At 39.6% G+C, this 16,567-nt stretch overlaps 1 protein-coding gene across 2 annotated transcripts in view; it reads right to left on the reverse strand.

Annotated features, from left to right (window-relative positions):
* Positions 1-16,567, reverse strand: part of TRHDE (thyrotropin releasing hormone degrading enzyme) — a 338,154-nt gene that overhangs the window by 319,598 nt on the left and 1,989 nt on the right. For both annotated transcript variants that reach the window (XM_073327757.1, XM_073327756.1), the window contains exon 2: positions 9,387-9,660. In XM_073327757.1, coding sequence (XP_073183858.1) covers positions 9,387-9,660 — 274 coding nt within the window. The remainder of the gene's footprint in view (positions 1-9,386; positions 9,661-16,567) is intronic.

Consider the following 16,567-nt stretch of genomic DNA (forward strand, 5'->3'; position numbering starts at 1 on the left):
ATCATTAAAAGTTGTGCCAGCCTGACTGCACATAAAGATCTGCAAACAGGTAGCTAAGTGTGATGCCCTCCCAGGTGGATGAATTTTACCCACAGAGTTTACAAAAGCTATATTGTCGCATCCATAACAAAAAAATAAAATACATAATAAAAATGGAGGAGCTCCTCAGCCGATGTAAACAGGCAAATCTCCACTGAATGCACAATCTTTCCAAGCACAGCTTCAGAGGAAAATTACATATTCATCCTACTTGTACTCAAAAATAACTAGACAGCTTTAAAAAAAAATCCTGTTGGGCAAAAGTCAAGCCGAGAATTTAGACTGAACATTGATTGTTTCAGAAACCTGAGTGACTGAAAAGAAGGAGTTAGAATGTAAACAATTATGCATCCCTAACTCCAGGGATCACTGGCACCCTGCTACAAGAAACAAATACACTCAATTCCTGTATGAAAAGTATGATTTAGAACTTACTGAAACCTTGGAAGAGAGACTGCTTTATAAATAAATAAAAGCACACATCACTCTCCTGCCTCATAAATACTGTATCTGTCACTCAAATAGATGTCAGCTAAGACACCAGCCTAAGCAATTCCATTTTCACTCTACAGAATGAAGTTGCTGTAGGTGCACAGGATAACATTGGTTTGACAGGCAGATGTTCATGCTGGTGCAGGAATGTGCTCACCTTCATGTTGTCCTGGGGTGAGATCTTTCCTAAAGATTACATTTTGCTTTACTTTTGCTTTTATAGAAAGAGTTTGGCTCACACAGAAACCTTTAGACTAATGGGTCTAGCTAAAAGCCTGATCCATTTCTGACTGATGTCAATAGCAAAACTCAAGTTGCTACAGTGGGAGCAGGATCGAGACCTTAGATAATAAGTGAGTGATGTCAAATAATTTGGTACTTCAGTAGAATATAAAAGAGCTAAGGAAGCATAAAGGCACACAGTATTGCAAAGGCATAGTATGATACACCCACAGCCAAAATGCTTGCATTTTACTAAGAGTTATATTGTCACAGCTGGGCCTGGGCAAATAATAGATTTTTTTCAGTTTGCTGTCAGTCCCGAAAAAAAAAATCAAGAAAATAAAATAATTCTGGTTTGAACCAAAAAACAATTTTTTCCAAATTTTCAGCAAACTGAAAAGTAGAAAAAAAAATCCTTTTGGGTTCAGCAAACATTGTATTGGACCTGAAATGAGACATTTCATTTTGATGTTGAGCTTTTGTAATGTCTTAATTTTTTTTTTAAATAAGAGGAAATTTCTAAACAAAAAGTCATTTCAAATAAAAAATTTGAAACAGTTTTCAACATTTTGGAAATGTTGAAACAAAGCATTTCATTATTTTCTGAATTTTTTCTGAACAAAACAATTCAATGAAATTGACGTGAATTAATGAAATATTTCAGTGTGACTGAATCTGCATTTTTCACCAAATCGTGGTTCAGTTGAAAAATTTTGCCCAGCTGCAGTCATAGCCTTCACCCAGCTTCACAGTGGAACAACAGGGAATAAGGCCCCCACAACATGCTCCCATGCTCAGATTGTGACTCCAGAGGTGGAGAAAACAGGGACTGTCTTCTACATTTCGTGAGTAAATGGACAGGGAGAAGGTGGGAAATGGAAAGTGCCCTGGCTCCGCCCCCACTACTCATCAGCCAGAGTTGATGGCCAGGTACACAGAGGGGAGTAAACTGGCCCATTAAGTGAGGTGAAATAATTTACTCCACTCTACACAGTGGAAGGGGAAATAGGGAAGGAATTGTGGATGAGTTTCAATCCATTCTCTGATCTGCTCCTGGTGGTGGTGTGCCACATGCCACCCCTTATTAAGGGCCAGTTGTAAAGGTAAAGCCTATCCTGAATTGGGAAGCTGATCTGTGTTTGTCACAAACTTTTCTTGCTACTATTTGCATTGCTACAGGATTTAATGCAACATACCTTATGTATCCCATAGAGGAGCTGGTCTTGGCTGCCAAAAATAAAAAGTGGAATTTCACAGATTCCTTTTAGTATGTCTTTCTATTCAATGACACTCATTTCCAAAAGCCTGTGAGAATTTATGTTAATAAAATAAATTTCACATTTAAATACTGCATGTGCCACAAATGCTGACCCAGGATATTTTTTTAAAAGAGTAAGCACTCTACATGTACAGTATTTTCCTGGTGCATTCAACTTGTAAATTCAACCAGAAATCAATAACAATAGATTACAAGTTTGCAATTAATGTTTTTTTTCAAGGGTGCCCTTGCATATTCAGTTTAATATGGGTGCTGAGCAGAGGTTTCTGTTTGTTGATGGCGTGGGAATTATTTTAGCCCATTTCTTATTTAAAAATTAATGTACTAACAGTCTTTTTTCAATATACCTGCATGGAATAAAACGGTGGACAAAATTGGATGTGGTAAAGTTTCTAGGATTACAGTTCCTTGTGTTATTAATGTCTTAGGGCTCTATCCCATTTAAATTAACAGAACTACTTATGGAAGTAAGTACTACACCTGGCAGAAAGTGTATGCAGCATCAAGCCCTTTTTATTGTTGTTTTATAATCACTCAGTATTAATCAGTAAAAAAAAACACAAGGACGTGTGTGTGTGTGTGTGTGTGTGTATGCATTTTTAGTTCAATATTACGTATGCCATGCTTGTGAAAGTTTATTAACCACAGTCATAAAATTTTTGGTTTTTAATGAAAGCCTTTTGGGAAAAAAAACATTTTTTGAAGACCAATGAATAAACAAATATACCACCACAGGTCTATTAGTGCCTTAGTACATGGGAAGATTAGGATTTGAAATCTACAATGCTACCAACTTTCAGAAATCAATCTGGTACCTTACAGAGACACATGGCTTATACGTAGGGCCCTACCAAATTCATGGTCCATTTTGATCAATTTCATGGTCATGGGATTTTAAAAATTTTAAATTTCATGATTTCAGCTATTTAAATCTGAAATTTCATGGTGTTGTAATTGTGGGGGTCATGACTCAAAAACGAGGTGGAGGGGTCGCAAGGTTATTGTAGGAGGGGTTGCAGTGCTTCTACCCTTACTTCTGTGCTGCTGCTGACGGCGCTGCCTTCAGAGCTGGGCAGCTGGAGAGCGGCGGCTGCTGGCCAGGAGCCCAGGTATGAAGGCAGAGCCACTGCCAGCACAGCACAGAAGTAAAGATGGCATGGGATAGTATTTCCAGCCTTACTTCTGCGCTGCTGCTTGCAGAGCTGGGCCCTCAGTAAGCAGCCACTGCTCTCCAGCCACCCAGCTCTGAAGGCAGTGCAGAAGTAAGGGTGGCAATACCGTGACCCCCTTAAAATAACCTTGTGACTCCCCTACAACTCCCTTTTGGGTCAAGAGCCCCAGTTTGAGAAACTCTGGTCTCCTCTGTGAAATCTGTGTAGTATAGGGTAAAAGTACACAAAAGACCAGATTTTATGGGGGGAGACCAGATTTCACAGTAGGTGACACGTTTTTCATGGCCGTGAATTTGGTAGGGCCCTACTTATATGTTTATCTGATAACACATGTGGCCTCCCAGTGGTTAGTGATGAACTAACAAAAGGTTATTTTTTGTTTAAATATGGGCCTAAGAGGTAAGAGGAACTGAACAAAGTTCGAGAAAGGGGTAAATCTGGGGTTTTGGTTCAGGCCCAGCTCTATTGTTGACAGCCCACTGGATTTCTCTGCTGTAACTGTAACTGATTTTCTGACCCATGAAATATAATTTGCTGTATTATTTATTTATCATTATCAAAGCAATAACATCTGATGCAGAGGACATTTTCTGGGAGTTAGTAATTGCCAGCTGGAGATGAGGGCCTCAGGCAAAGCCTCAGACCTTTAACCCAGGCAAATCATTAATTGATACAAAATGCCTGACCCTGGGGTCATTATTGCTACTATATAAAAATATTAACATTTTTAAAATCTAAAGGAATTCCTGTTTTATGCATTGGGAAGTTAAACATTGAATTTTACGAGGCCATAGATATGGGGTTATGTTTAGAGTACTGTTTTTTTTCCTAACTGCTAATGACTAACACAGTAACCCATGGGAAAGCAAGACGCCTTATTAAGGTGGCATTATTTGTGGTTTATGAATAATACAGTATTATTGAAATAATGTCTGTGACTAACCGATAGTTTATTGTACAGATAGTGGCAGTAATACAGTGAGGTAGCACAACCCAAGAGCAGTGCAGCATTTTTTTAAGCATGCCTCATTTCAAATTCTCTTACCTAGATAGCCGTTTTCTGTCAGGTGAAATTGCTCTTTGCTGATGCTCCATAGCTGGCGTCACTAAGAGGACAGTGAAATACTTTACACTGAAGCCAAATAGCAATCCAGCAGAGTTTACTTCAGAGTGCAGAACTGCAACCTGTCTGCCCAAACCCATGCTCATGCCCATAGACAAGTGGTGCCTGCCCATACTGGGAGGGACACTTGACCCTGCATGCCCCCACGATGCGTCACCTCTACTCACACCTCATCTTGTCCCCTCAGCCAACCTGTTGGTCAGCATCCACAACAGAATAGTTGTGGAAAGGGAGTGGGGGCAACAACAACGAAAGCCATACTCCTTTCTCCTGGCTGAACTCCCTCCCACAGCTGTTCTCTCTACCCTCACTGACTAGTCAGATCCCCACCTACTTCCTACTGGTCTTCTCTGTCCCTATCTGCCCCAGTGCTGCTCCTACTTATCTAGTACCTCCTCCCCTATTCCAGTTGCATTCTTTCCTCACTCTGCTCCTCTCTATACCCAGTCCCCCTGTGAGCAGCAGTCACTCAAGCACTTGTAAGCCACTAGGCTGTACCCCACCCAGGGGTGACCGATACTCCTTAAAAAGGGAAGGCCCACCAGCCCCCGAACCATGGTCCCGCCCCCTTGCACTGCCCCTTCCTCCTGAGGTCCCACTTCTGTGCTGCCTTTTCTCTCCGAGGCCCCGCCCCTGCTTCCCTCTGAGGCTCTGCTCCCATGCCACTTCTTCCCCAAAGGCTCCGCCTTCTGCTCGCTCCTCTCCACCCCTCTCCCCCTGTCGCTCTCCCTTATAGCCAGTAAATGATCTGGTGGTCACTTTTAAAAACGGAGAGGCCATGGCCCTCTGGCCCACCCTGTTCCAGTGCCCCTGACTCCACCCACCCTCCAGGAGCAAACAGTGTGGAAGAAAAACTTCCCAGTACCGTCCCTTCCCGGCTGTAAAGGAACCCATATCCCCAGCTGATACCTCCTGGTCTGTAAACAATTACCCATCCCCGCCACTTGGAGTGAAGGGCAGGAAGCTGGCAGAGAGAAGTGAGAAAGGGAATCAGTGGAGTGTGGCTGGGGAGTGGCATGCAGGAGGGAGTGTGTTTCTATGTCTATATGACTGAAGAGGAAGAACAAAGAGAAAGAGAGGTCTGGGGAGAAGAGGGCACAGGAGAGAGTGAAGGGGAGTGGGAAGGTGGCCAGAAGAAAGAAAGAATATGACAGGGATGAGAGAGAAGAAAAAGAAGATGCAAGGAACTGAGGGGATGGGGCAAGACAACAATAAAGAAGGAAGGGACTAATGGGAAAGTCAGGGATGGTGCAATATGGCCCTGAATAGACCTCAGGATTTTCCCCTTAAAACTGGTAAGTGGTATATATTTGATATTGTGAGAATTATAGGTATAGAGTCAGAGTTTATGGTCAGAAGGGACCACTAGATCATCTAGTCCTGTGTATCACAAGCCACCAACATCATCTAGCACCCACACACTAAACCCAACACTGAAATTAGACCAAGGTATTAAAGCCCTCAGGAGACTAAATTATTGTGTTACAGGCAGAGAATTGGAGGGACTGAGGTGCACCAGTGTCCAAGGCCCCTGCGGTGGCAAGGAACTCATCAAGTGAGATGATCCTGGCAAGTGACCCACATCCCATGCTGCACAGGAAGTCAAAAATGGTCACTGAAAATCTGACTTGAGGGAAAATTCCTTCCCAACTCCACATCTGGGCCATCAGTTAGACCCTGAGAATGTGAGCAAGATCCAGCCAGCCGAACACCTAAGAAAAAGAATGGTCAGTGCCACCTTAGAGCAGTAGTCATTTCCAATCCCTTCCTGACCAGCTAAAACCCTGAAGCATGACATTTTTAGGAACATTAGACATAAACCAGAAGGGACCCTCAGGGCTGCTCAACCCTACCCTCACCTTCACAAGCAATCCCATCACACATTCCTACTCACAAATTTGTCCAGCACTCTCTTAAAATAACGAAGTTGTTTGTTCCCACAATGCCAATTGGAAGGCTATTCCAGAACCTTATGGCTCTGATGGCTAGAAAATTCCTTCTAATTTCCAGCCGGAAGTGTGTAATTATCTAACAAAAATCAGACAGTAACAAGATATGTGGAGAATGTAATGTTTAAAGGTTGTTCTAGTCATCTAGTGGATTTTTCTGGATTATACACTTAAGCAGAAGAAGAGGAGAAAGGGCTTCAGAGTGGTTTAAAAGCAACTCCACAATTCCTGTATTTTTTCTTGCAACCCACAGCATGCAATCACTATATCATACAGCCTTACAACACCCAAAGAGATGACTTAGTTTCTGAAGAATGTGCTCTGGAAGGGACTCTGGTCAGGCCTCATGTGGATTAAACTTTTATGCTAACTGCTCACATGGACTGAACTGTGCTCCTGAAAGCCTGGCTTCCCTTGATTCCTTGTTTTCAAATGCATATTAGTCTTTGTAATGTACAACAGTGACTAATGTGTGAGTGTGTCCATGTAATAAGTGACATTTCATAATTAGTAACCATTTTCATTTTATTGTTTAGGAATGGGCTACTTTAGCTACTCAAAGTTAATTTCTATTTAAGATTAAATTAAAATCTGTGATAGAATCCATTATCAGGCCATGTGCATTGACCTGGCTTGAAAGGCATTTGGATACTGGAATGTCATTCCTTCAGAGGGAAGTTCAACTACTAATGCTTAATCCCTTTTTTAGTATGAAGCCAGCTGTTAATGTAACTTTTATTCCTTAGGAAGTTTTAATTACTCTTGATCCTAACCAGAAAGTGTTCAGTACAGCAAGACTGATCCATAAAACCAGAAGAGGCATCTTATTTATTTGAATGCTGGCAAGTCACAAAAGACACAATATTTTTTCAGATGTTTTGTGAATTGAAATTGAGTTCAATAAAGTGTCAGACTGACAGTACTTGAGGAATGAAGTTCTTTATTTATCCACAGAAAAAACACCACATAAGTTGCGCCAATTGAAGCAAGATTCCTCAAATTGGGAAAGTGCTTCAACACCAGCGCTAGATGAATTTCCTTGACTATCCATTCATGTTTGTAAGTGAATTTGCTTTGGTCATGCTTTTATGCACAGTTTCTATTAACATTTCAGTGACTCTATTTTGCTGGCAAAATTGTTGTGAAGAGAAACTTTTAAATTTGCATGTGCCAGAGTTTGGGAAAAACAAATGTTAAACGCACCCTGGACGTGCCTGCGCATTCTTTAATTTGGGGGTATAGAAACAATAACACAGCTTACTTTAGCAATCACATAGAAATAATTCAGCTCAAATCTGAAATATTTGCAATCATTCCACACCGTAAAAATGCAGAAAGATTCGTGCAATAAGTGTGAATAAAAATAAACTGAAGGTGCTTAAGCTCTCATATATTACTTGAGCTAAAAAAGAATCTAAATTTATTTAATGAATTATTCAGTGTAAATCAGTCCCTCAGGTCTGCTCACTTCTCAAGCACGAAGATACCACAGAGAGGGGTGCAGTATAAATGACAAGCACAAGAGAAAAAACATTGTACAGGTGGAACCACCCTCCGGGCTGAGAGAGTATCTCAGCATATCTGGCTGTTCAGTTCTTGTCCTCTCTGCTGAGACTGCCAACAAGGGCGAGGTAGCGAGGAGGCATGGCCTCCCTCAGATGCAGATGTGGAGGGAACACCGCAAGTCACCTGGTGGGTGGAGCCAGGAGGGCCACACCCCACACACTGGAAGCAAAGGGGTGGAACAGGAAGGGTAAGTATAAAAGGCTGGCCGAACAGCTCATTGAGGAGGGAGCTGCCAAAGGAGACAGATGCTTCTTCCCTGCTGCTGGAGTGGGACACCAAGGAGAACTGTTGCTGCCCCAGAGACCAGCCTGAGCTTCCAGAGAGCCGTGCCACTCCCGACACTGAGGAACTGCCGCTGCTACCCTTGGCAGTGTATTCCGGGGAGAATGAGGATGACCCCTTGACACAGGTACAACCAAAGGGGAGAATACGAAGCAGCCCAGGGAAACCAGGCAACAGTCTGGTCGACAGCTGGCCTGATACAGGGTCAGGCATGTTGCGGGCGGATCCCCGCTAACCCAGTGGCGGATCACTCCACCACTGTTAGGTCCCTGGGCTGGGACGCGGTGGAGTTGGGCGGGCCCAAGTCCCCCTGCAACTCCATCGCTGGGGTGGGAGTACTCCCCCTCCTTAGGCCAGGAGGCCTGTGCTCCTCAGGCCTCCCAACCTGGGCCCCATAGACTGAGTGGCGCTCACCCCTATCTGGGTCCCAATCTAGCCTACTGCTTTTAAACGCTGAATCTATTTTTGTTATGCAGATTAGTTTGGCAAGAGTGAGCAATTTTTCTGCAAATCCAACAGAAAATCTAAATTGACAGTATTTTGAAATCTATTTAGCTGACAGAATTTCTTGTGTATATTTTGGCTTGTGATACAGTTCTGCTGTACTTGATATCTGAAAACAAAAACAAAACTGACATAAAGGATTTTTTTTAAAAGGCAGCAGCTCAAGCAACCATGTCATAATCAGAAATCACAACTCTCAAAACTGTTTTCTTCAACCTGAGACTCCAAGTGAGGAGTGCGGGAAAGATCTCTTGCTTAGAAGTGTGACTTAAACAGGAAAGTGCCCTTCCACAACTTTGTTTCTGCAGACAGCATACCAAACTATGTATCAGTACTGAAGGATGGTCATTGGAACTACATTGGTATTACTGCACACTTTCTGTACATTGCTCTATGAGCAATGTTAAATTGAAAAGGCCAGAGAAAAGTTCAAAAAGAAAACTTCAGAAAAAAAATCAAGCCTAAATACAGTAATGTACTTACAGGCTTAAAGTCTTCTCAGGAAACTTGTCCTGGTGAAGTAGCATATTCTGAAATGTATCGGACATGCCAAAACATCAGGAAAAGCTAAAGACAGAGCAAAGGCTCATTATTCTGAAATAAACAAGAAACCTTATAAGTGTTAAACAAGCAAGTACTCTAAGCACTGCTGGCATCATGTTTCCTTACATAAAGCAAGAATTTTCTAAAAACAATGTAGAACCCAAATATAGTATATTTAGTAGCATAGTATATAAAGTAGCATTAAATATACTTACTACAACCCCATTCTTAGTGGTAGTCTCCCGGTATGTAAAGTTGCATACTGCCCAGGCCAGGTAATACGTGGACATGAGAGGGGTCTGCGAAAAGTGATCAGTAACCCATCCATCTTCTTCAAAAACAGAAGTTTCCACTGGCATATTGGACAAAGATAAATAGGTTGCTTGATGCTTGATGCTGATTTTGAAAGTGGCCTTGTAGATGGGCTCATCAAAGCAAGGAAAGGCTTTTCTGGCATGAGTAGGAGAAAACTGTGTAACACCAAGGAATCTGGAACACAAACAGAAAGGAAAAAAAAGACATTACTGATTGACTATGTGCAGTGCTTGAGTCATGGACAGACTACATGATATTGCTAAAATATGGTAGTTTACCAAAATAAACAGAACTAAACTCTTAGCAGCAGCAGCAAAGCACAATCCACGTACTACATACTTCTCGTCCTAATAGTTCTGCTTTGATGTAGTTGTTCTTGGCATAAATTCTCTCCACATGTACTATAATGCAATCCATGTAATATAATGAGCCACAAATTTGCTAGAAACAACTTTACAGACATCGCACTGGTATTCAATAAAATACTCTCCCTTCTATTCATACTTCGTATTCTGCCACCATAGTTTTGTTCAGCAATATATGTAAAAGGCAATATTGGTCTGCAATGTAAAACAAATAAGCACAGTCTTCAGTTAAATTTAGGATTTAATGACCTTCAGGGATCTCACTGTGGTTTCAAATACGGATAAGAAAACTCTGCCTTTCTTTGGACATAATAATATATGTTCACTTAGCATACCCCAGAGGATCATTATTTTCCACTGCTGATTATTTGTGTATTAATTGCATGTAGCTCTTTGAATCGCACAACAATCTATTGGTGTTGTAACTACAGAAGTCCAATCAGATGCATTCTGTTTATGTGGGCTTTGCAAAGTTACATACCTAAGCCACCAATTCAACCTCTACAAGTAAGGATGCTTTTTAGTCTTTTCCCAATAAATTTCATGAAAGAAAAACAATCAACTTAAGAGGCGACAGATGATCTCTTGGAAATATCTTAAAGAAAAAAAGGAATTTGAAATATGTTGTACAGAAAAAGAGACCTATACATTTTAATAATGCCACACATACAAGTGTCTTTTCTTTGAAACTGTACAGACTCTTGATCCTGCAAAGGGACACTTGTGCACAAACCCTTACACCCACATTCAGGGGAAAATTCATCAGTGTTGGTCTCTTTGAAGGAACAGAACCTACGTTTACATTTTCAGGGTATGCTTTATATTTTACATGTATGGATTATGAGTGGGATGGCAGTATGGTGTCATAGCATGTCAAATAGTAATATGAATATTGACTGGTTATGTGACTGTAAAGACAGGACATATGTGGCTGGTTTGAATGCTAATGTTTCCTTAACTAGTCATTTTCCAAATTTTTAATGAATGTGTTGATGGGAAATGCCCTTGAGAAATTTTAACTGTAAGAAGAAAAGGAGTACTTGTGGCACCTTAGAGACTAACCAATTTATTTGACCATAAGCTTTCGTGAGCTACAGCTCACTTCATCGGATGCATCCGATGAAGTGAGCTGTAGCTCACGAAAGCTTATGGTCAAATAAATTGGTTAGTCTCTAAGGTGCCACAAGTACTCCTTTTCTTTTTGCGAATACAGACTAACACAGCTGTTACTCTTTAACTGTAAGATAAGAGTTTTTTGTGGGTGGATATCTATTTGATCCAACAAAGACAGTGGAAAGCCCTTGTAATCTTTTCAATTTAAAATAGAGTACTATTCTGCAACATGATTTTCTGTAATTCTGATGGAGCAAAAGTAAGATGAGTACCTTACTAAAAATTGAAGTGTGTATTTACTGACTGAGCTTTTTGACTTTTTGGTTTAGAGCACTTATAAGAGCAACACAGAATTAAGTTACTGGCAGTTTTATGACTCTTTTTTCTTACCATAATAGTATTAAGCCTAATATGTTACTTTTCAAATAAACAAATATGCAGTCATGCACAATATGATGTTTCACATGAGATTATGACCGATTTTCATAACAGCTAATCTTGTAAAATGTTGGAGCCTCTTATGTCAGTCAGACTTTTGTTATCAGTCTTTTGTCCAAAAATCGATGTCTTATTTAGTTAAAAATTACTGAATATTTTGGAAGGCATTCACTGTACTGTGGCTTTCTTGTCTCATTATTAGTGAATGAGGAGTTAGTAAATTCAGATTTATGCAGAAGGTAGCGAAATATAGGATCAAGTGTTGCTCTCAGTTACACCAATAATAACCCAGATAAACTCTATTGACTTCAGTTGCATTACTCTGGATTTATATCACCTTAACAGAGCAGAATTTGTCCAATAAAGAAATTTACTTTGCCTCATTTAGTCCACTTGCTTAAAATGGGCCAGATTCTGAATTCTTTGAACACCTACAATACCCAAGATATTCAACAGGAACTTTGAGTTAACATGGAAGGCAGGACTTGAGCTCGCTGTTAATAAAGCTTGGACTAATGAACTTTCTTCTCTAATTAACAATTTTAATGAGCTCAGACCCACAGGTAAATGCATGCTCAGGGAATTCTACATTCATTCTGACAATGTCTAAATGAGGAAACACTGTTTCAACAGACTAGCATCTAAAAAATATTAAGAGAGTATCAATGAGATCTTTAAAGGAATGGAAAATAATCTCTTAGTCTAACTACTGATAAATTCTGTATCATGTGTTTTTTTTTTAAATAGCAAGGTGTGTGTTACTGTATATTTCATTACATTCAATACAATATTGTAAATATGCCAAACTTTACCAATAATAATAAACAATTATATTTATACACGCACTTAAAAGGTGCCCATCATCATGGTATCTGGACTTCTGTGTTATACTAGAAAAAAACAGTTGAAATTTCTCTGATCCCTGAAGATTAAACTGACTATGTGTATAAGACAATGTATACATTTTCTCCTAAAGAACAAAGAAATGAGATAAACGTGCAGAATTTCTCTAGTGTACAGAGATCATAGAATAGCTCGGGTGTTTTGCCACCTCTCTCTCTACAAACCTTCCTTGGGCACTGCCATTTTTATCTTATAATTCCCAGAAATATCACCATCAAAAGTTATACTTCCAGGAATGAAAGCCTCACAGCTTGTCTATTCACCATCCCATGACAGTAATTTGCAAGTATTTTAATTCCATCTCATCTATTAAAGAAAGACATGCGTTTCCTCAACAACTTGTCTATTTTGACATCTTGGTTGCTGTAAGAACGAGGAATCAATGTGTTTGTTTTGTCTGAAAGTGGTAAGGAATTGATTTCATTTCATTTATGCAGAAGGTAAATAATCACCTCAGTTACTATAACATTCTGCAGAAACTATGCATTAATGTTTGTTGGATACTGCCAATAAATTACAGTGCATGATACAAAAAATATTTTGTATCATTTCACTTTCATTTTAGCATTTCATTAAAGGTACAATACCTTCAGTGAGAAAGTTAACATTTTCATAGTACTGCCAACATTTCTGACTGATTTACGGCTTTCATCTGTGGAGTCAAAAAGTAAGTGTATTGACTTCCTTCTCTATCTAAGGGGAGGGGGGGAACAGTAAAACCATCTACGAAAGCCTTGTTGCGCTTGTGAAGTCGCACAGTTAACCAGAGCTATTCCCTTCTCATGTACAACATGAGTGAAAAATTATATCAATAGTCCTTTTACAGCAACCACTATTCCAATGATGTTCCTATACTTTTCAAACAAATATAAGGATGTCAAAAAGTTAAGGCAAAGGTCTACCGGAACATCAAGATCCCACATAACTTGAGAGAAGCAATGTTATCAGATGCTATAGTAGAAATTGGTCTAACTTTCACACTTATGAAACAGCTATACATATTTCATTTGAAAAGCCCGTTATTAATCAAAATGCAAATTACTACTTTGCAGGAACACATTTTGAACAGACACCCCATTGTTCAGTGTGTATTTATATAGATAATATTACAGTGAGTCATTAAGTATGTGAAAAGAAAAGGCGTACTTGTGGCACCTTAGAGACTAACCAATTTATTTGAGCATAAGCTCACGAAAGCTTATGCTCAAATAAATTGGTTAGTCTCTAAGGTGCCACAAGTACTCCTTTTCTTTTTGCGAATACAGACTAACAGGGCTGTTACTCTGAAACCTGTCATTAAGTTTGTGATATTTCAAAAAGAAAAGCAGTACTTCTATTAAACACCTGAAACTATTACAAGTTTTGGTTACAGTTTTAAAATACATATTCTATTAAACATAAATGAGCAGGGTCCTAAACTGCTATAAATAAGCATAATTTCATTGACCCAATTATATTGGGCTAGATTCTCAGCTTGTGTAAAGTAGTATGATGCCACTGAAGTCAATTAAGTATATTTACAGTAGAGAGTGAGTCGTGATCTAAATAATCACACTATGAGAGTGGAGTACTATATATTATATAATTGTGTGTCAAACTATCTTGCTTCTAACAAACATTCGACTGTAAATACTTGATCATACTTGGTGAAAAAGTATTATAACTATGCTACAATTACTTTTTTGAAATATTAGATTGTATATTTAAGTTTCCTTTAATTATTTTCAACAAAGCTGAAATGTTCAGAAGTGAGATAATTATGTGAATTGTGTCTTTTTCATTTCTTTATGTTGTAAAGTGAATTCCTTTACAATATTTCATTTGTTACAGAATCAAAGATTCTGAACAAACTAGAAGAATGCTGATTACTTCAGCCACAGTCCTTAATCAGGTAAGAGGCAGCATCCCTTTCTACAACTGAGCTCTGCAAAAATGTCATTTTACTTTGGTCTGATGACAAATCAAACAGCTGTAATCCTACCCCTCTCTGGGATTCTAACATCAGTCGGTTTAAAATCATCAGCAACAAAAGCATGCTTTAATAAGGGGGATGTCGACATAATTGAATTGGGGAGGTTCTTTTTCTGTCTTCCTTACTTTTTTGGCCTACCAGCCCCCATGTAAACTCTTCGCTTAGCAGGCAGTATCAAAGAAATGATTATGTTTAGACAGAGAGAATCTGTAACTAGGATTTTCTATGACAGACATCTTAAAAATAAATTAATTCTGGGAGACCTAGTAACATAACTATCAGGAAGTCAGGCCCGCTTTCTTTATTACTTAGATTGTAAGACCTCTGGGGTAGGGACCTTCATTTTGTTCTGTTTTTGCAGCTCCGAGCACAATAAGGTCCTAATTGATGACCAGGGCTACTAGGCACTACAGTAATTAAAATAAATAATAATAAAACATCTATTGTCATGTGAAAATAGCGAATAAAGGACTGATTCCACTCTCAGTAACATTGGTGGCCATGTCTATAGAGCTGTATCTGCATCTGATACACGATCCACAAACATAAATCGAATATCCGCAGATTTGCAGGGCTCTACATGTCTACATTACAGGGACTATACTGGCATAGCTACAGTGCCATAGCTATGCCAGCCTAACCCCTCAGTGTAGACACAGCCTATGCTGACAGATGTGTTTTTTTCATTGGTGCAGGAACAACACCTCCCTGAGTGACGGTAGCTAGGCTGATGGAAGCATTCTTCTGTGGACCTAGCTGCATACACTGGGGGTTAGGTCAACATAGCCACATCGCTCAGGAGTGTAGATTCTTCACACCCCTTACAGACTTAGCTATGTAAACCAAACTTTTAAGCAGAGACTAGAACCTAATATGCAGTAACTCAGCTGAAGTGAATGGAGTAAAGTGACAGCCGAATGAGGTCCTAAAAGATTGCTTCAAGCTTTCTGAATAAAATGCAATCACGTAGGTAACAACAATACAAACTCATAAGTCCTATTGTAATGCACAAAATGTTCTTTTTAAAAAAAAATAGGTAAGGAGGCTCTGTTATATAAACATATTTTAGTTTGGTACAGAAAGAATTTATTAAACAGACCTCTTTTCTACAAGTGAGCTTTCTATTATGTTTTACTTTTTGATGCAATTGAAAGCTGATTCTTTCAACTTGTCCAATCCCTAGCTGTGCAAAGACACTTCTTATATGTTGGAAGTGATGCACAGTTGTTGCTTTCATAATAAAGGAATAAATATATAAAGATGCATTTTAATCATCTATTGTATACCTATTGGACTGTTTAGCTGTAAGCATACAGACTGACTGTTTCATTCACCTTAAAAGATGATTAAACTAACATGAAAATATATCCAGGAAATAGTTCACCCTTGTCAAGTAAGCACTATTGAGTAAGTAGCCTGCATTTTATTAGGATAAAACTGCTTTGGAAACCTGGCTGAATGATAAAATTTACATGCTCTCCCCGCATATACTATGATAGAGTAGGCTGGCTGAATCAGTGAAACTTCCCTTGGAAGCCTCTCAGTGATACCTTGATTTAGAAAAATCTCACAAAAAAAAAAAAAAGTCTCCCTTTTTTTGTTTTTGCATTATCTCTGTCATCCCTTTGCTGATTTTCCTAATTATTCTTTTAATTAACTTTAAGATTAGAGCACCGATTATGAGTACCTTCAGTTCCCCTGAACATCACTAGGGGAGGTAAGGTGAACAATGGTAACTCCTACTTCCACAGGAGCTGCAAACACTCAGCATCTCTCATCACCAGACCCTAGGAGTTGCTGAACAAATTATATGTAGAGGGACCAATCCTCAAAAGAGGGGGGAAGACCAGAACAGCTGTAACACAAAAATGCCTGTGCTTGCAGTCCTTACTCAGCCACAGCTGCCAGTGGCTCAATGGGAATTTAGCCTGAGTACGGTGCAGGACTGGCTCTCTGGAAAATAACTAGCATTACTTCCTAACAGAAGCATGCAAAGGTCTCTGGTATGCTAATTATTCACTCTCACTTCTCCTTATTGGCAATCAGCAAGCTACAAGACGCGGGGACCCTAGCATGAAAGTTCGGTATAGGATTAAAATGAATCCCTGCTCAGTGCTCTAAATAATGGTCACGTCAGAGCAGACCTTCTCTCTCAACTGCATCTCATAATCAAAGCGTCTAAAGGGTAGAAATGTCAGTGGCAAGATCTACAGCATGAAAAGAACTCCATACACTTGAGAACGCGACTCAGAGCTGAACCGTACCAGGTCCTAGCGCCCAGCCGAGCTCC

Source organism: Lepidochelys kempii, chromosome 1 (assembly GCF_965140265.1).
Source record: "Lepidochelys kempii isolate rLepKem1 chromosome 1, rLepKem1.hap2, whole genome shotgun sequence".
Taxonomy (NCBI): domain Eukaryota; kingdom Metazoa; phylum Chordata; order Testudines; family Cheloniidae; genus Lepidochelys; species Lepidochelys kempii.